Here is a 21,495-nt window from a genome sequence, read left to right on the forward strand (position 1 = left end):
AGAATCTTAGACAGACTCCACGCCCAGCACAGAGCCCAATGCAGAGCTTGATCTCACAACCCTGAGATCATGACCTGAGCCAAAATCAAGGGATGCCTGACTAAGCCACCCAGACACCCCTCATCCAAATCTTTTCACTTATCAACATGACACCTTTCTGGACATATAATTAGACAAGATTAATTATAAATCAATGAAATAAGAAGTCAAAGTTTCAGACTTGGAAGCAGAAATTCCAAAAGGGACTTAACTTAGAACCATTATTAAATTTTAATATCAAAGAGAAATAACAGGAGTAAGGCAGGATTGCTAAAAAAATTGGGTTGCCTAAGTAAGGTTACATTGCTGTGTGGCCAGATACTAACATGCTGAAAAGCACAAAGAAGGTTCTGTTGTGCCACCGTATGAGCACTTCTTCTCTTCCCCTGTGTCACGGTGCCATCAGCAAAGGGTACTGCAAATTATGTGTATCTTTAACAAGTGAAGATCCCAGTTTCATGTTTTAAGCTCTGGGGTCACAAAAGTGAAGATAAAAAAGACAATGCAGCTTGTTTACCTTCAAAGAGAAAAACACAAAGAAAGGCCAGGGAGATTTCTGCATAACACACATCACAAAATAGATCAGTTGCGTGTGTATAACACCAACAGGCTGAAACTGAACATGACACTAGGATGCAGCAGAAGATGACCTAGAGGCATATAGCCTAGTGACTGGCAGGTAACTTTCATTTACACAAAAGACAGTGGAGGCTTCAACAAGAGGTGTGGCCGAGCCCCTCCCTCGGGGACATTCTCAGTCTCTTCCTTCTCCTCCCTCCCAGGTGGCTGTCTGCTCTCTTATTACTTTGCACGCAAAGGTATACATATCTATCCATCCATCTTGCTATTGCCTGTTTCTCTAGCTGGAAGCTAGAGCCATGAGCCCAGAACCCAGAGTATTTCTGTTAATAATGACTAAATGAATAAACATGATAAAAATGATAAATGATAAATGATTTTTTATTTTGATAAAATAAAATAAAATCAAATCATTTGATAAATGATTTTAAATGATAAATTTTTAAATGATAAAAATTAAATATGATGCCTCTGCTCATTCATGAACCTTTTGTACCTCGATACATTTTTATTTTAGTTGGTATTTTTCAAATGCATGCATAGAATTCAAGATTCAAAAGGTAAAAAAGGATACAAAGTGGAAAGTCTTTCCTTGCCCTGCCTTCCCACAACCTGTCCCAGGGGTCAGCTCCCTGTTATCATTTCCTAAGTGTTTTATTATAGTGCGGAGTGCATGTGTATTTTTCTCTCTCTTGTTTTGTACCCAAGTGCTTGCACACAATAAACCCTGCTCTGCATCTAGTACTTTACGTTTAACAGCTCGGTTATCCTTCACCATCAAAACAAACATTGCATCCTTGTTTTATGCTGAGAGCTGCATAATGCGCTGCCACTAATGGGCCTTCATGCTGCTCCTGCTCTTTTCCCAGGACAAGCACCAGGCAGGAGAAAATGCACAGGTCTGGGCATGTGCAGTGAGTCCACAATTCGAGATGTGGGACAGCTGGGGCACAGTAAGTGCATCTGTGATGCTGAGCAGTAATACCTCCATTCACCCCGAACACACACACGCACACCTAAGACACAGTCTCAAGCTTTTTGATCTCTGTCAAGCTCTTGGGTGAAAACAGAACACACTTGTAGTTCTGATGTATAATTTCATTTTAAACATCTTTTGTCCAATCTCTTATTTTGTCATATTGACTTATAAAAGCTCTTTACAATTGAGAAACTGACCCTTTGCCATATGAACTATGTATATACCTTTTCTGGTTTTTGTCCTTTAGTTACAATGGGCTGCCCTTTAGAAATTTTCACATTTTCTTTTTTTTTAATTTATAAATTTATTTTTTATTGGTGTTCAATTTGCCAACATATAGAATAACACCCAGTGCTCATCCCATCAAGTGCCCCTCTCAGTGCCCGTCACCCAGTCACCCCCACTCCCCGCCTACCTCCCTTTCTACCACCCTTAGTTCGTTTCCCAGAGTTAGGAGTCTCTCCTGTTCTGTCTCCCTCTCTGATATTTCCCACTCATTTTTTCTCCCTTCCCCTTTATTCCCTTTCACTATTTTTTATATTCCCCAAACGAATGAGAACATACACTGTCCTTCTCCGATTGACTTATTTCACTCAGCATAATACCCTCCAGTTCCATCCATGTCGAAGCAAATGGTAGGTATTTGTCATTTCTAATGGCTGAGGAATATTCCATTGTATACATAAACCACATCTTCTCTGTCCATTCATCTTTCGATGGACACCGAGGCTCCTTCCACAGTTTGGCTATTGTGGACATTGCTGCTAGAAACATCGGGGTGCAGGTGTCCCGGCGTTTCACTGCATCTGTATCTTTGGGGTAAATCCCCAGCAGTGCAATTGCTGGGTCGTAGGGCAGGTCTATTTTTAACTCTTTGAGGAACCTTCACGCAGTTTTCCAGAGTGGCTGCACCAGTTCACATTCCCACCAACAGTGCAAGAGGGTTCCCTTTTCTCCGCATCCTCTCCAACATTTGTGGTTTCCTGCCTTGTTAATTTTCCCCACTCTCACTGGTGTGAGGTGGGATCTCATTGTGGTTTTGATTTGTATTTCCCTGATGGCAAGTGATGCAGAGCATTTTCTCATGTGCATGTTGGCCATGTCTATGTCTTCCTCTGTGAGATTTCTGTTCATGTCTTTTACCCAGTTCATGATTGGATTGTTTGTTTCTTTGATGTTCAGTTTAATAAGTTCTTTATAGATCTTGGAAACTAGCCCTTTTTCTGATACGTCATTTGCAAATATCTTCTCCCATTCTGTAGGTTGTCTTTTAGTTTTGTCGACTGTTTCTTTTGCTGTGCAAAAGTTTCTTATCTTGATGAAATCCCAATAGTTCATTTTTTGCTTTTGTTTCTCTTGCCTTCGTGGATGTATCTTGCAAGAAGTTACTGCGGCCGAGTTCAAAAAGGGTGTTGCCTGTGTTCTCCTCTAGGATTTTGATGGAATCTTGTCTCACATTTAGATCTTTCATCCATTTTGAGTTTATCTTTGTGTGTGGTGCAAGAGAGTGGTCTAGTTTCATTCTTCTGCATGTGGATGTCCAATTTTCCCAGCACCATTTATTGAAGAGACTGTCTTTCTTCCAGTGGATAGTCTTTCCTCCTTTGTCGAATAGTAGTTGACCGTAAAGTTGAGGGAAATTTTCACATTTTCTGTGCATGTGATTTGTGTATGTGTGTGTGTAGGTGGTTTTTATCATTCTTTTATGGGCTTGGGTTTTGTGTCCTATTATTTCTTCTAGTTGTATCAGGTTTTCATTGCTGATACTTCAGTTTTTTTCTGACAGTTACCTTGGTATCTAGGGGGGATATGAATCCAACTCAGTTTTTTTTCCAGAAGGCTACTCAACACTATGAAAAAAACTTCCTACATCTTTTAAAATGAAGTATTATAAAGGGTTTTGTCCTTAGTGTTATTTCTAGAGATTATTACAAAACTAGATTTCTATTCTAAAAGTAGACAAATGTTACAATTTGAATGACCTCATCAGGAGCACAGCTGGGCTTGTAGAGAAATGAAAGCAAACTGACCTCCCAAGGTCCATGTGCTCAGAGGGTCTTAACTCCCCACGTTTGAGGCATCCAGAGGTCCATACAGGACACACACTCAATGGTCCCATGACACATTCTGGGGAATTAAGGCACTTGGTGGTGGGGACACTGGTGATCAAGAATGCAGGAAGTGTGTAGGAAGGAGGAGGCAGGGCTCTGTGGAGTCTCGGGCAGTGGGTTGCTGACTTCAGGGCATTTATGTAAACGTCACCTGGGAGCTTGTTTAAAAACGCTCATCTTCAGGCCTCACTCCAAAACAGTCTAAGTCTCAGGAAGTCTCGAGTAAGGACAAAACCTGGCTTTGAAGTAAACACTCATGACCTGACCTGGATGCAGAAGGTGCCTGCAAAGCACTTTGAGAAATTACTCCATTGAATTGCAAAGGAATGCAGTTGAGTCACGGGTCAGACAGTGACCGCAAGGCCTATTTCCATTTCACTAAATATGTTACAACAGTAGCCGCTCTAACAACTGAACTAGAAGACTGTCCTGTCACAGCCAAAGATTCTCCACATAACAGAAGAAAAACAGATTCTTAGAACAAACTAAGATGGGGGACAGAAGGCGAGCAACAAGATCTCCAAGCACCAGAGCAGGGGCTGTTTGATTACACAGAGGCAGCCAGGAGCCACGGGGGAAAATGCTAAGAAAAAAAGTGAGAGGTGATCTTTTTCAAAATCTACCAGTTCCTCTTGGCAGAACTGATTCAATATATTTGATGAATGAAAGAGCTCTGTATATCTGGGAAAGAGCAAGGTCAGATATTACCTATGATATTTAGATGCTTATTTTTATAAAATGCAAGGACAAAAACATGCCCGTTACTACTCATTCTTTAATAACGGCACCCCAAATCTGAGAAGGGAAATTCAGGAATAAAAAACATCCTTTTGTGTATACCCCACAGGTGGAACACAGCTGCCATGCTACTGCCCTGCAGACAGCGACATTTGTGTCCCATTCTGTAGGATGTGCCCCCTGGGGTTGAGCAGTAACCGGGCCGCCTGGCTGTGCGTCGTGACCTGCAGAGTGTGGCCTTCAAAGAGATTCAAGTTAGCGAAAAGGAACAAATCTTAAATCTACTTCTGAGTGGTATCTTAGGCATTTTCTCAATAGCTTTAGAATCGAAGGCTATTCAAAGAAACAAATCTAGATCACATAATGCACACAACCGTAATTTATTATCTCACTATTAACAAACACTAGAATTCCATAGCCAGAGGGGTACTGCATCTAGGAAGCAGAAGGTATGATGCTTACCTGCAGAGGCAGACAGGTCAGCTCTCCTCACATGAGCAGGGGGTACCCTTGTCTGGGTGCTCACGGCTCCCCCGAGAGTGACTGTCATTGCCTGACGGCCAGAGCCCTGTCCTCCCCCACGTGCTCAGGGTGCTGGCCCGCCCCACCAGCTCTCACCGAGCCCTGTGGTGGCCAGTCTGTCTGCAGCCTGTGTGCTCTTCCAGAGCTCAGACCAGGGGTTCCCAGGGCCCAGCACCCCAAGCATGAAGGGAAGAAAATAAACCAGCATCTTGTGGGCAGGCAGGAGCAGAGGGCAGTGCAGAATAGCAGGAGTCCGAAATGGTTACAGAAAACATAAAGTACAGATAAACACAATACAAAGCAGCTGTTGCCACTTTAGATGATTTAAAAATTTCCCACTGATGGTTTTCAAAGGTGCCTTAAGGGCTACACAAGAAGATCAGATTTTTTTTTTTTAACTTTGTACTAATACTTAGTTTTAACCAAATACACTATCCATCTTGATCATTTATTTCTACTATTAAATTTGAATTTCCAGTTTTAAGAGAAAACCCTCAAATCTATCATCAAAAACAGAGGCACTTCTGAAAATCTTACAAAGAATGTATATTCAAACACTTTGAAAAACAAAAACAAAAACACCACAGTTTGAGAAGGGAACTCTAAAAATCTCAAAGTTATTTTGAGGTAAAAGAATTTGCCTCCACAGGTATACGCTTTAAAGATTCACAGCAACATGCAGAGCCTTATGTATTTGCTTGAATATTCTTATTTACATATGCTACATATGCCACGTATGTAAGTCTATTTTGCTTTTTGGGAAGAAAGTGAAGGTAACTCCAGTTGTGTAAGCCTCCGAACAACTACTGCAAGAGAACGCGGAGTAAACTCTGTCAGCTGAGTCCCACAGCGCCTCACGGCTGGGCCGGGTGGCACTGGCAGGGCTACGGTATCAAGTGTGATGGCCTGCAGTTGAGGCAAGAAAACATCCACAGAACACACCCAAGCCACATTGGTAACACCAAACAGTGTTTCCAAAAAATAGCAAGTGCTCAGAAATGAGCTCAAAAAAGAAAACAGAAAAAAACAAAAAACAAACAAAAAAACCACCCGAATAATGAAATGGACAAAAGAGAAAACAAATGTATTTGCTGAAATCAGAGGACCCAAAGGAAACCACACATAAAGGAGGGACAGCTGAGGGAAGCACGAAAGGCAGACAGAAGTGTCACCTACGTTAATGTACAACGACCCACTAGGGTCCTCTGTTTCTCCAATTTGGGATAGATGTTTAAGTGAGTTTTTTCAGAACTGCCTTATTTACGTAATGTATCCTGTTCTAGGTTATTCTGGGAAAAACTGCCGTGTGTACTGGCACCTGAACAGATGCCTGGCACCAACCAGGACCTACCTTTGCCGTGATCTGAAACTCCTCGTGCTCTTTCAGTAGCTCCTGGGTGTGCTGTATACTGGAGCCCGTGGACGTGTGTGTGGAGAGGTAGAACTCGCCATTGTCATGGATCCATTCCAAAGCCTAGACAGTGAAGGAATGAAGATGTTCACGGCCGAGCACTGGTAAAGGAAGCCCTACTCCCCGCACTCAGATGTGAAATCACAAGCCAAGGCTGGCACACATCTAGAAGTCCTCCCTCAAGGAGACATGAGCTTCCGAAGTAAGTATCACAGTTCCAAAATTAAAAGAAAGAATACTGACATTCTAGAATGTTGTAACCACGTCACTTACATAGTAATGATTAAACAGTTCAAGAGGTTCTTATAGCCATGAAATAAAGTCACAAAAAAAGAAGCCATAACAGGGGATCCCTGGGTGGCTCAGTGGTTGAGCATCTGCCTTCGGCCCAGGGTGTGATCCTGGAGACCCCGGATCTAGTCCCGCATCAGGCTCCCTGCAAGGAGCCTGCTTCTCCTTCTGCCTATGTCTCTGCCTCTCTCTCCCAATCTCTCTCTCTCTCTCTGTCTCTCATGAATAAATAAATAAAACCTTAAAAAAAAAAAAAAAAAGCCACAACTAGGATGCCTTTCCAAGACGCTGAGAAGGTGGGAAGGTAGGGATGGTTTGAGCCCCTTGCATTGCTAAGTGCTTAGGCCTTTCTTCCTATTCCTCCTCTTAACGAGTACCACATGTGATCCACCACCCTTGCTTTTACGCGGCTTCTGTCCTACGACACACAAATGTGCCACCGGTGAGATGCCAGCAGAAGACGTGCCTTCACCCCTGGGGTTGCAGGGGACAGATGAGGGCCTGTGAAGGTAGGCAGCCAGCGAGGTTCAGACAGCAATGACATGCCTATAACTCACATGCTGTCTCACACCCTTTGATGAAAGCGGTTTCATTTCTTCTATTTCCATGTAACTGAAGTAAAATCAGAGCTACTCAAACATATGCATCTAAAAACACAACTCTATGGGAAGGAAGCATAAAAATGTAGTTGCTTTCATTATTTGCCGTTTGTAACGTCTGGATCATCCACTGTGATTTGCTGGTATTAGAGCAGAAACATCACTGTGTCTGTTAGATACATCAGAGCATTTGAGAAGAAAACGTGTGAAGGAAACCGGGACCCATACAGGTTACAGAGCACGCAGCTAACTGTGAGGCTCCGAAGCCACTGCACCCGAGCAAGGATGGCTGTGCCACCCCGGGACAAAGTAAACGGTGAGGCCAAATGGGGCAGAAAGAGATGTTTGCCCATTCACTGCAAAGGTCCCTGGGTTTCCCTGGTTTGCGGCACACCATCCCAGAGGTTCTGCTGCAGAGTCAGGTGCTACCTGAGTGCTGGGGAGTGGGAGACGCTTCAGCCCTGCTCCTGTAGACTGTGCAGATGAATAAAGAGGCACAAAGACCAATGAGAGCAGGGACACAAGGCTTAGAACAGGTCAGCAGAGGAGGTGTCTAGGAGAGCCCCGCTTGAAGCGATGGGCTCAGAAGAATGGGGAGAAGCTCGGCAGGCAGAGGGGCAGGGAGAGGCTGGAGGCAAGACTGGGGAGGGCAGGAGGGCCCTGGAGCTCACAGCCAGAGCTTGCACTTTTCTATGAAAGCTAACGGGGCTGCTGTGTGGAAAAGGAACCGCAGTGCACAGAAGGTGAAAGAAGCTACACTGGTCAGCAAACTGGTTCAAAGATCCAGGCAGGACATAGCTGGGCTTCCCAGAGCACGGTGGCTCTGGACCCCAAGGGGGAGGGCAGAGCTGACACACGCAGGAGGTCGGCACCTGCAGGACTCACGAGGGAGTGAAGGCAGGAAACTGGGGAAAGACAGAAGCAGGAGCTATACACCCTGTAAAGTGAGGGTGCACAGGGGACACAACCCATAAGAGGAGGGGGCCTGGGGGACTCCGTGTGGGATGAGGAGGGGGCCCAGGGGACACCTGTATGAGATGAGAAGGGGGTACAGGGCTTCATGAGTCCAGTCTGTTCTCAGTAAGGTCAAAGTGGAGACAGCCAGGAGGCAGCTGGGATTTCTGAGTCTAGAGACCTGAAGTGGAGATCAGGGCTGAGAGGCACCAGCAGAGGAGGTAGGAAGGTAGGAAAGAGAAACGAGAGCCAGCCCCATGCTGAGCCCGGGGAATGCCAAGGTTCAGCCACTGCAAGCCTGGGAAGAGCGTCCAGGAGGCCTGAGGCTGGAACCATCGCTCTGCCTTCCTGCCAAGTTCAGTGTGCCGTCCTGGGAACCGCACATCAGGACAGGTGTTACAAACCACCCACATTGCTGCAGGATGGTGAGCACTGGACAGCACAGAACCCACAGCATTGCAATGCCCACGTTTTCTCACTTCATTTCTGACAAATGAGCTGACTTTAGGAAAAAACAACAACACATTCTGTTGTTATTCTCCATTAATTATTTACAATTTTGTTCTCTGTATCTGAATGACTGCTTGTCTTCCAACAGAGAAACAATAAAGATATATGACAAAAGATTATGAAACAATTCCTAATTAGAAACAAAAATCAGGCCCCCATGAATCTGAAATATGGTTGAACTATCATTAAATAAAATGTTAAGAAAATGTAATTTTTACACTAAAAACACTGCTCACCACTTCTTTTTTTTAATATATTTTTTAAAGATTTTATTTATTTATTCATAGAGATGCAGAGAGAGAGAGAAAGAGAGGCAGAGACACAGGCAGAGGGAGAAGCAAGCTCCATGCAGAGAGCCTGATGTGGGCCTTGATCCAGGGTCTCCAGATCATGCCCTGGGCTGCAGGCGGCGCTAAACCACTGCGCCACAGGGGCTGCCCTGCTCACCACTTCTCCTGGGAATATGGTAACTACCTCTGGTAACATCAGCCAAGATGAAGGATGGCTGGCCAAGTTAGGGTGCCAGGTCCGCGGACCAGGAATTCCAGCTTATCAACCTCTGGGGAGCCGAGCCATTCTGAGCACCTGGCTGCCCACTCAAAACCAACTTTGACCAAATCAAAAGAAAATAATGCTCCCTAAGTGGGAAACTGTGCTGAGGAAAATTGATTGAACTGGATGCATCCTCTGGTAGGCTCAGGTGAAGTTAGCAAGACTGTCCATGTGTGATGTGGTCACCAGGGACCCACAGTGCTGAAGAGGTCCCAATGCCCCCCTGAAATGGAGGACACAAGATGGCTCATGCAGACATTCTGGGAACGAGCCTCTTGTTCTCCGTGTCCTCTAGAGTCTTCAAATTCTGAACAAATAGCCTATGGGTTCCTATACTACTGTTAAGGCCAGAGAGAAGTGACAGGAATCTTAGTTCAAGTGAAAGGGTCAGACAGACTACCCTAAAACGATCCTCCATGACTAACCATACTGAAAGCGTTTATTCCAAAATGACTTCAAAAGAAAGAAACTCTAAACGTATCCTTTTATTTAATTATTTTTTAAAGTAGGCTTCGTATCCAATGTGGGGCCTGAACTCACGACCCTGAGATGAGGAGTTCCATGCTCTACTGAGTCAATCCAGTGCCCCCTAAGCATACTCTCTTAACGTCTCTGCAGTAACCAACTGCATGAACTTTTTTTACACTGAATTCTTAGAAATTCTGTCACACTTCTTACTTAATTTTAGCTCAATTTATCTGAAGAACAAAATTTTATCTTGAAAACATAGTTATAACAAAATTAAAAAACCCTCACCCACTGTAGTATTATAAAGTACAGAACCTAGACTCCGCGATGATTTCTTAAATCATTGTCATAATTAGGATTTGTAGCTGGTGGCCTTAAACACGAGGTAATGGCAGCAGAGGCAGGCCGCATGGCACACTTGCTGAATCACACTTTCACGGGGCATGGATTTTCTTTTCACAACAAATTGATTTAAAAGACAGGACTGTTTTGATTATTTGAAAGTAGTTTTCAAAATGGCTAAAATGTCAAAAGCTGCCCAGTGGAGGATGGAGGTCTAAATTAGAAGGTGGAGAGCACAGGGGAGCACAGTGTAATAACCAACCTGCTTGGCACTTCGTTCAAAGACCACGTACTGCTGGCACTGGTCTAGTCGTCTCTTTCTCATGGTCCAATAATGCAGTACCCTGTTCTCCCGTTGGAAAAGTTCATTCAAGATATCTAAGAGAATAAAGAGAAAGATGTATGTTGGTGCTTGCAATCAGTGAAAACACTTGCAAAATCCCATACATTTTTATTTAAAAGCTTTATGCAAATGTCAATGCAAGACAGAGTATCAAATCAAGAGCCACATGGCTTGGTCGCCCAGTGTTCTCAGTGAGCATGTCCACCAGACCTCTCATTCTCTTACCCCAATCTGTTATCTTATGGTTGAGGTCACTGGAAACTTAAGCCTGGCCTCCAATATCTCCGTTAGCTGGATGAGTGGGATAAGCTATTGCATCCCCTGCTGGGGCAATTTGACAATTTGACAAAACTTTATTAAGTAATTTGTTCAACAACATTAAAACCTTCCTGTAGAAGGAATTTAGTATAAAGGATTTATGTCAAAATGGTGGAGTACTAGAAGAAAACACACTTTTGTGCTTTCTTCTTTTTTTTTTTTTTTTTACAAAAACAAAAACAAAAACATAAACCATTATTAGGAGAACCAGGGACATGAAGTAGAGAAGCATGGAGCCAGAAAGGCCAAAAACCCTGATTATATAAAAACTGTAAATGTTATAACCAAATAAAAACCACCATAAAAATACAGCACCAATAAAAAACTAGTTAAAGTTACTGGGAAAATATAAGACACAGACCTAATGTACCTGCTAAGTCAACAGAAAAAAGATTAACGGTCCATTAGAAAAATGAACAAAGCATATAAAGATTTATTTATTTGAGAGAGAGTGTGTGCATACAAGAGCGAAGGGAAGGGGCAGAGGGAGATGGAGAAACACACTCCCCAGTGAGCAGGGAGCCAGATGCAGGGCTGATCCCGAGATCATGACCTGAGCCAAAGGCAAACGCTTAACCAACTAAGCCACCCAGGCACTCTGAGCAAAGCATACAGACATGACGTTCATGATTTCTAAACACACAGAATAAAATACACACAATACTAAATACAGAGAAACATGTTTAACCTCAAACAATGAGACTAGCTTTCACCCTTTTCCTGGCAAGCAATGGTGCTATCCAGTGCTGACAGGGAGAAGAAACAGGCACAGGTGACCCCATATTATCAAAGGCAAAACAGACCCTAACTCCTGCAGCAGACACTTTGGCAAGAGGTAATGACATTAGAAATATGCATACCTTTGAACCAGGAATTTATCTTTCAGATATATGGTGCTTACACAAGTGATACGTACACAATTTGTGCTCAGGGAGGCGAATGCTAACGCACTGTTTGTAAAAATCGGCAGCAACAATGGAACCCAACTGGGGGACAGATTAAGTCAACTATAAAGTCATTATACTAGACACCTGGTGGCTCAGTGTTGAGTGGCTGCCTTTGGCTCAGGTCGCGACCCCGGGGTCCTAGGATCAAGACCCACGTTGGGCTCCCTGCATGGACCTGCTTCTCCCTCTGCCTGTGTCTCTGCTCCTCTCTCTGTGTCTCTCATGAATAAACAAAATAAAATCTTAAAAAAAAAATAAAGTCATTATACTGAAATTTAAAACGATAGAGCAGATCTTTAAATTCTGATATAGAAAGAGAAAATATATATATCTATATAGATATATAGATATGTATATATGTATTTTTTTTTAAGTAAGCTCAATACTCAGCATTGGAGCCCAACATGGGGCTTGAACTCACCACTCTGAGATCAAGACCTGAACTGAGATGAAGAGTCAGATGCTTAACTGAGCCACCCAGATGCTCCAAAAGAGGACTAAGATATATTATTAAGGAAAAGCAGCAAATTGCAACAAAATACAGTCCCATTTTGGTTAAAAAAAAAGTGAGATGGGTAAGTGGAGTAGGAATCCATGTGTGTTTTTCTATATATATTTATGTTTACATTCATAGACAGATGCATAAAAAAGTCTTGACAATGGTGACCAATGGCAAAAGAATTAGGTAGTTTTTTTTAAGATTTTATTTTATTTATTTATCCATGAGAGACACAGAGAGAGATGCAGAGACGGAGAGCCTGATGTGGGACTCGATCCCAGGACCCCAGGGTCACAACCTGACCCAAAAGCAGACATTCAACCACTGAGTCATCCAGGTGCCCCAGAATTAGGTAATTAATATACATCTGTACACTTAAAAAATTTTTTTTACAGTAAGTCTGTTTTAGTTTAGAAGTTTATAACACAAGAAAGTTGGAAGATGATTCTGGAGACTGAAACTGCAAATTAAATAAATGGTACTTAGATTATAACTTCATTAATACTGGGAATCCTAAAAAAATACTAAGGTTTCCAGAAATATTTACTGGGGTCCTGGTAGGCTGAGAAACACAAACCTGTGAGCAGCATTTAGGTAGCAGCTCAGTGGTCATGCTACGTCATCTTTACCGAAAAGGTAACTAATGTAGTGACACCAATCAAGACTTTGAAATTTGAGGCCAGTCAAAACAATAAGCTACCATGAATGAAAATATCATATGTGAAAATTAACATGAGCCAGTGGGTCTTTTCCGGTCTTTTCTTTCTACAGTCCTTGCCTGGGTCCTGACTGATGTGGGGTGAGTAAGCAGCCAGGACTGGGACGGGAAACCACCAGGGCTTCCTCACACCTGAAGGACTGCCTGGGGTCATGCTGTCTCTTCTGGCATCATCACCCTTACATGGATTTACTGCACTGTCCCACACATCAATCTTTCATCCCCAACTACTCAATGAGAGAAATAAGACATTTTGTTTTTAAGTCTTCATAGCCTCCAAAACAATGATAAACAGCACCAAGTGCACAGTGACTGTCGAGTAAGTGTGTACATGGAAAACACTCTCCCCTCACACACGCACACACCCATCGAACTGGTATAACCTAGTAAGGATCATACCACCTTTGATTAGAGAAAGCAGAGTACAACCAACAACCAAAGGCAATACTGAAGGATGAGAGAAAAGCAGTGATTTTTATATGAAATGAGCCAAATAAACTGATTACCAATGCGAGTAACTTGTTGGCAATGAAGACTTGCTCTTGCTGAGAAATGGTGTGTTAGTCACTCATTTTCTCAAGAGAGAAGCCCACCAAGTAATAAATACAAATCTCATCTGTGGAGAGTAGAGGACTACCAGTGTGGGAGAGAATTTTCCTGTGACACCTCTAACAGATGAATCTAGATGAACAGGGAGTAGAATGTAATGTACGTACAAAGTCTCTGCCAATCATAAGGGTTTCAAGAGTGAGACAAATCACCTGTTAATGGATTATGGCAACTTCTTCCCTCTGAAACCCAACTGAGAGTGGAGCCTGTGGGGCCCCAAGCTCCTCATCTGTTTATCACCGGCCTCTGAAGCTCATGGTGAGGATAGCAGGTGCCTCAGTGTCAAGACTGTTTCAAACTCTTCATTTTCTGAGGATCTATTTCCATATCATTTTAATTGAATTTGTAAAAAACAAAACAAAACAAAACAAAAAAACAAAAACAAAAACCTATGATTATATCTAAGGCTTAAGTGAGAGAACACCTGAATGTATTTTCACTGTAAAGTTTCAATCAGAATTATAGAGTAATTCCATCAGTCCCCTCACTTCTATATACACTAATCCTATTAACAGTATAACATTTTCCGGGATGAGTTTCTATGTATTTACATTATATAGATGTACCTGTAAAAACATGGTTTTACAGATTTTTACACTCAAATGACCCAAAATGTATGATATTTGGCAATGCTTTTTTTTTTTTAAGGGTTTTTATAGGTACTCATTTGACAGAGAGAGAGCAAGCGTGCATGCGTAGGAAAGCACGAGCAGAGGGGAGGGTCAGAGGGAGAGGGAGCAGCAGATTCCCTGCTGAGCAGGAGACCCGATGCAGGGCTCGATCCCAGGACCCTGAGATCATGACCTGAGCTAAAGGCAGACACTTAACCAAATGAGCCACCCACTCAAGGCTCCCCATGGCAATTTGCTTTCATTAGTGCTTTAAGTCTATAAAATTGGTAACACTTTCCAGCAATGATATTGGTGTATAATTTCTTGATTGAACTTTTAAAAATATTTTGATTCTAGACAAATTTTGGTTTTTCCTTTTTTTCCCCAATTTACAATATTTTTACTTATTTTAACCGAATAGTCCATGCTAATAAATATCAATGCTGCATTTTCTCCCTGCTTATCCTCTTCAACTTTATTCAACAAATAATCAATCTACATTTGTTTTATGTTCTATTATTAAACAAAGATAATTAATGAGAACTTTAATAATAATATGAGATGGACATTTAAAATGAAGCCCTAGACTTCAGGACTTTGGAACACATCTTGCCACACTCCCTGTATTGCTGGCCAGTAAAATGACTCCTAGCTGTACTCACTTTTCACTTGTTGTTCAGGGGCTTTGATATGTGTCACCATTCCCGGCATGTTCACACTATTCCTGTGCAGGTATTTCAGGAAGACATCTGCATTCCTTCTAGCAAGCGTGCAAGCCTAAGAGATACGTGGAGGGCAACGTGTTGTTAATTTGCCTTAGATAAACATGTATTTTGAGTACATATAGGTGACAACATCCTATGTCTCTAACATACGTCTTTACCTAAAACACTCATTGGGCCAACTTGTAGTTTGGAAAATAGAGAGTTTACATCCTATTTCAATTAAAAAAGAAAATCTGTCTTGGAGCTCTTGCTCAGATGAAGCCAGCTGCTGTGCTGAGCGCTGCCCTATGAGAGGCACGCAGGGCAGGGGAGTGAGAGAGGTGGCCAGCCTGCAGTGAGAGGAGGTGGAGCCCTCTTCCTGCTGAGCCTCAAGCTGACCACATTCCTCAGTCAACACCTTGACTGCGGCCTTGGGAGAAACCTCAAGTCTGAGCACCTGGCTAAGCTGTGCCCGATTTCTGGAAAGGGCAGACAGTATTTTCAGCTTTCCAAGTCATATAGTCTCCAACTTCCTGTGGTGAGCACTGTACCCAACCTTTTTCCTGTGGAGGAAAGCAGCCACTTGCAACATGCAGATGAGGGAGAGTGGATGGATTCAGCTCTTGAGTGCTTAGGTTGCCAACCCCTGGTTTGAGCTGCTGAGGTTTGGGGTGGTTTGTTTTGTGGTGCTATTGTGGTAATAGATAACTGATGGATTCCATGCTTATAAACCAAACCAGCAATTTCACTAATGTATTTAAAAAACAAAAGGAAAACTATCCTTAATTATATTTGGGTTAGAAATATCTTACACATTTCCTGTCTCAGCTCTGGAATTAATCTTTCTTCCAGGAGCCCTATCTCCTTCTTATGGTACTTGGTATTTAGACCACAATTTGGACAGATACAAGGGAGCTCATTATTACTGGTTGGTCACTGTTTCCAGGTCTTTTCAGTAGATAGAGCTAGGACACCTTTTAATTAAGAGAAGAATGTATCAAGTGTCTCCACAGATAAGCCTGAAATAGGCTGCATTCCAAACAGCAAGGAAGCAGCTACAAACAACTGGGGTTGTGTCAGGAAGTCAGAACCAACACAACTGGAAAGAGCTTCCTCAAATGGGACAAGTTGAGTATAAAAAGATAAATGACTGCAATTGATCAAAACACACCAAATATATTAAAATCCATGAGTATAGTAAAAAAAAATTGTTCCTATGTAGAGGTTGCTATGGCAACAGCTCATTATTCTGAAAATGATAAGCAAATGGAAAGACTCAAGCCCCTACCTGCCTTTTTTGGACAAACTCTATTTGAGAGTAACCAAATAGCTAAGGAGGGAATAATTCTAGTTAATCAAGACAGAAGGAATGACAGAATATCACCATTTTGCAACTCCTAATGAAGGATTATTACCACAGGATACTAAACCCATTAAGTAAAAGGCAGACAGAGAAGCACATAATGGATGAACTAGACTCACCATGTCTGAAGCACTAGTAAAATTCCTCGTATCACACAGACAAAAAGAGACACAGACCTCATCTGGCCATGTAATGCCAGGGGAAGTACACAGCACCACCTACCAGGTATGCTGACTGCATACACACACACTCACGCTCACACCTGAACCCAGCTGAGGTTCTCAACATAACACACATTTAAGGAATCCAGGATGGTGCAAAGTGACTCCACAGGATGTAACTATGGAAATCCAGAGTGACAGTAACCCCAGACTATGAGCAACTTATTTCTTCAGCTAATAAATAGTAATAAACGGAGGATGGTGTTTAGATTGAAAGAGATTCAAAAGACATATCAATAAAAATGTGTGGACCTTGTTTGAATCCTGATTAAAACCAAGACAATATGGGTCAATCAGAGAAATCTGAACACTGCTGGATTTTGTACAAAATAAGAGATACTGTTAATTTTCAGGCTCTGATAATGGTCTTGCAGTTATGTTTTAAAAGGGCAGAATTTAATGTTTAGATATGTACTGAAGTATTTACAAATAAAATGATGTAACATCTAGAATTTAAAGTAACTCAGTGAAGGTGGGCATATGCCCATGTGCTGATAATTACTGATGCTGCTAAGAGGTACATAGGAGTTCATCATCTCTTTTTTCGCATGCATCTTTAAACTCCCATAATCAAAAGTTTAAAGATATCCAGTATACAAACACTGCTGAATCCTAGTTGAATGAAGGAATCTGAACAGGTTGATGATTATTTTTGTTTTATAATTTTATCTAAGTATCTGTCTTAATTATACTAAGTAGTATTCAATTTTGCTTTATTCTAAATGGATTACAGAGAGAAAGAGAGCAAAATTATGCTGATTCCAATGGAAACATCCTCACAGTGGTGGGCATTTCATAAAAGTAACTAGCAATGACAAGTAGGGCCAGGGCTTTCAGGTCCTGTTTGAAATAGTTCAACTGGAGTCTGAAGAAGCCACCGTTTTCCCACCCTGATTTGCTAAAAAGAAAGTCATGTGATAAGCTACCAGATATAATTTTCAAAGAGTCACAAGACTCCTTGACTAAACAATAACTGTCAGGACAGACATCACCTTCAGAATGGAAACAAATTATTAAATGTAATAGGAAACGGTGTCAGAGGGGTCAGAATGCCAATGCAAAACTCAATAAAGTGACCACGAAAAGCAAACACCATGCCTATTCTTAACAGGTCTGAGTGGCAAAAGGCAGAGCCTTGGGAGATCTTTCTCAAGAGTGAAAGAAACAGGGAAATGTTGCCAAACATTTTGAGCACTTGTAGACCTTTTGGGTGATTTATATATGAATATACACACATACATACACAAACACACAACAAAGGCGGCTAGAGAAATTCCTCATTAAATCTTCTCAGAGTTCAAACTTCCAACTTGGCCTAAACGGGATTAAGTTTCTTCTGCAGGAAACACTTCCGGAGCAAGTGTGAGTAACTATCCTGAAACCACAAGCAGTGTCCTGCTTTGTGTCTGCTCTGCACTGGGTTCAGTCTTTCTACCTAAAAAGGCTTAATTTCCAAAAGATTATTTTAAGCTATAGGCATTTTTGTCTCACCAAATCAATCTCTTTCTCTGCTCAGAATCATTTGGAGTTATGACTTCCACCCATGATTTATTCACACAGGTTTCCAGCTCTTTGTGAAAACTAGAGAGTGTATGTAAATCACAAGTGAAAGATTTTAAGACTTTGTCTGACCAAGTAACCCAGCACTGATGCAATGTCACCACACTCCCTTTCCACACAAGGGAAGAGCTGTAGGCGTCAGGGGCCAGCCTGGCAAGCCAAGGTGGCTACATATGCCTGGCACACTGCAACATCTGTGGTTTTCTGACAGTCTAGACCTAGCCATCTTCAGGTGAACCCTCTTCATGTGCCCTGTTCAGGGAGGCCCCAGCACCCAAAGGGCCAGCTCCGTACCTTCAGGAATGCTTCTTTCTGCTCCAGATGCTTGCTGATCATTGGGGTGACATGGTCCGTCTCTGAGTTGGGCCCCAGTTTGTCGGCTCCTCCACACCAGTCCTCTTCTCTCTTGTACTCCTGCTCCAGGCTCTCGAGGACACTGCAGACCTGTGAGTGGAGAAGTGGTCAGTCATGCTCTGAGGATGAAAGTGCTGGCCTGGGGCTGGGGCCCAAGAGCATCAGAAAGAGCCCTGGGCTCCATCGTACTCAGGCAGGTCTTTCAGAACAAGAACCCAATACAAACTGAATTGCCCGTCTCTCTCTGGTTGTGGTTCAGGCTACATATTTAAATGAGAGGAAAACAGAGGTCCTCTCAGCTACTTTCCAACCTATTACTCTTTGGTTCCTAAGGTAAGCAATAATCCTTCTGCTTCTAGAATGCTTTTCTCTGCTTGACTTTGAACTGACTGGCTCAGTAATGACTGAAGAATTAAGGACTGAGTTGTCCAAGAAAATGGGAGTCCAAAGTAAAAGTTTGGCCAGGAGCCGAAGGAGCAGAACCTCCCTCCCTCACCTGCTCTGAGGTTTTGTAGAAGGCCACAGATGCATTCACAAGCTTGAGGCGGTCTTCCATCTTGAGCATGAGCTGCTGCCAGTGAGAGGCCACTTTCTCGGCGCAGTCCCTGATCATGTCCATGTCATAGTGATTGGCCTGCAGCATGGCTTCTGCCTTCTGCTGCACCTGCAAGGCGCTTTGATGTGTTTTCTAAGTAAGAGAAGGGAAGGGAATGCTTATTGAACAGGGGTGTCATGCGCTTACTGGAAAACTGGGAAGGCTGCCATTGTTCCACTCCACTTGCTTTTATAGAAACAACTTCATTTAAAATACTCACTAGGACACTTCTACAAACACAGCAGACAGTTCAGTTAAAAAAAAAAAAAAGTTTTCATGCCTAGCAAGAACTGTGTTTATATTTAAATTACTTGATGAAGAATGCAATGCATTAAGGCATTCCAGAATGGGTCTCAGTTGTGGGGTTCTTAGCTTGAGAAATAGCAGGGAAATACCTTAATAGCCAATATTCTGAAAAAGCTGTTGAAATGTTCCAAGTTCATTTTTCCTATTGATTCTCCTTGTAATAACCACTAGAGGCAAATGAACACATGTAGGAAAAGGTGCTACAGTGAATGCCTTTTTCACTTATATGTTAAAATTTAGACTTGACTGAAAAGTTTTCAAGCACTATTGACTTTAAAAGAGAGAGAGAGAAACATAATTAAAAGCTAAGAATGAGGGACGCCTGAATGACTCAGTGGTTGAGCATCTGCCTTCAGCTCAGGGTGTGATCCCAGGGTCCCGGGATCGAGTCTTGCATCGGGCTCCCCACAGGGAGCCTGCTTCTCCCTCTGCCTCTCTCTGTATCTCTCATGAATAAATAAATAAAATCTTAAAAAAAAAAAAAAAAAAAGCTAAGAATGAGCCAACTGTGTTCTCTGGAGGTTCATGCCATATTAAAATATCAAAATAATATCAGAAATCCAGTGGGAATTCTTGCTCATGAATGTTCACTAGAAGATTCCACAAGGGGCTGACAGGTTGGCTCTCTCCATGAAGAACACCAGACATCACAGCAGTTAGGGGAGTACATGGGTCTCTGTGGACACAGATACACAGATTTTTTTTCTTTTTTCTTTTTTTTTAACCATAGCAAAATTTTGCATTTCACCTGAAAAGGCACTAAATGACCCCATAAAGACTATACACAATATAATCAACCCTGTCCTTAACCCAAACACACTGACATGTATTAGCAATTTAATCATTAGAAATCACTAGGCACAGTGTACAATTTTCAAGAGCCCAGAGTCTGGGCTTCAGGAAGAAGTGTTAATATGTGTCTGTTGGCACCAAATAGTTGAAAACATGTCAATCTTGAGAATAAAGCAACAGTATTCCATGGCTTTCTTCTCCACCTATGTATGTAACTACAGCAGGAAATAAGTTTTCTGTAATCAAATGCTTTTTCCCTCGAATGTACCAAGACTACCTACCATCATTAACTCCCCTCTCCCCACAAAAATTCTAAGAATAACTAATTCATATGCTGTGAAAGTGAATCTGAGTGGACTTGGAACTGGCGCAAGCCATTCTGCTTAAGTCCCACCCTGGCACTGACACCCACCCAAGGTGAGGAACGTGGCTTTTAACCACGGCTGGGGAAGTTCTGTGGAGAGTGCTGTTTATTGGTGATTTGCACCTGGTCTGGCTGAGCCGCCCATGGTGCTCTGCTTTGTCCAGGAAAGCATAAAACCCCTGAGCCCAGACTCCAACTCAAATTCTCTGGCACCAGGTGTTCCTGACAGTGGGTGGTACATCCTGCCAGGGCTCTTAAGGCAGGAGGACAGCAGGAGCCACCTGGCCTCCAGAGCAGCACTGTGAAGTCCCCAGACTGGCACATACACACCCTCTCCTCACTGCAGTCACCAGCCTGTTTCTTCCCCTGAAATAAACTGTACATGTATAAGTGTCGTCACTTTGGGTCCTGCTGAACCCCCTCAGCTCAGGGTCAGTCCCACATGAGGGGGCTTAGCAGACATGTCCTGAGGTGGGAGGCAGGCCAGTGTCCCTACCTCGATGGCGTGCTGGAACTGCTCGTGCTCCCTCTGCAGCTGCTCCGCCTCCTGTAATGAGCTGGCCGTGATGAGTCCAGCATTCAGCATTGACTCTCCATTGCGGATCCAGCCCAGCACCTGAAACATGACACATGGACCTCCAAGCATCGGCCCTCCCCAGGGGGCCACTGTGGGCCAGGGGGACACGAGCCATGTGGACAAGGTTGTCAAGCTGCTCCCATCATCTGTGAAGCATAGGTTTCCTATGATCCCACTGCCAAAAGCCTGATGTCCTTACATGGCATGTGATCATAAGTGTTGCACTTTAAAATTAATTCACTTATCTTATAGCATCAAATAGGTGCTGATAAGGTAGGGAGTCCAGAGGATTGTTATTAGTCCACAGGTCAAAACAGATTAAGAATCGCCCATTAGAATACCTATTGCCATAAATAATTCCCTGGTAATCATGAAAAGTATTTTTCATTCCTTTTAGTCTTAATGAATACACAAAATTAGCAAACTGCTTGGTAAGGGAACTATTTTATTTCCCCACCGTATTTTCCGGTGTAATGTCAGTGTTAAATGGCACGCTAACCAAAGAACGGATTCAGCAGT

The 21,495-nt window shown here is 42.7% G+C and overlaps 1 protein-coding gene across 1 annotated transcript in view; it reads right to left on the bottom strand.

The window, feature by feature from the left end:
* TRIO (trio Rho guanine nucleotide exchange factor) overlaps window positions 1-21,495 on the bottom strand; it is a 351,672-nt gene that overhangs the window by 115,445 nt on the left and 214,732 nt on the right. The window contains 6 exon segments of the mRNA XM_038583299.1: window positions 6,320-6,442; window positions 10,358-10,473; window positions 14,803-14,917; window positions 18,283-18,432; window positions 18,839-19,030; window positions 20,896-21,015. Coding sequence (XP_038439227.1) covers window positions 6,320-6,442; window positions 10,358-10,473; window positions 14,803-14,917; window positions 18,283-18,432; window positions 18,839-19,030; window positions 20,896-21,015 — 816 coding nt within the window.

This window comes from Canis lupus, chromosome 34 (genome assembly GCF_011100685.1).
Source record: "Canis lupus familiaris isolate Mischka breed German Shepherd chromosome 34, alternate assembly UU_Cfam_GSD_1.0, whole genome shotgun sequence".
In the NCBI taxonomy this organism is placed as follows: Eukaryota; Metazoa; Chordata; class Mammalia; order Carnivora; family Canidae; genus Canis; species Canis lupus.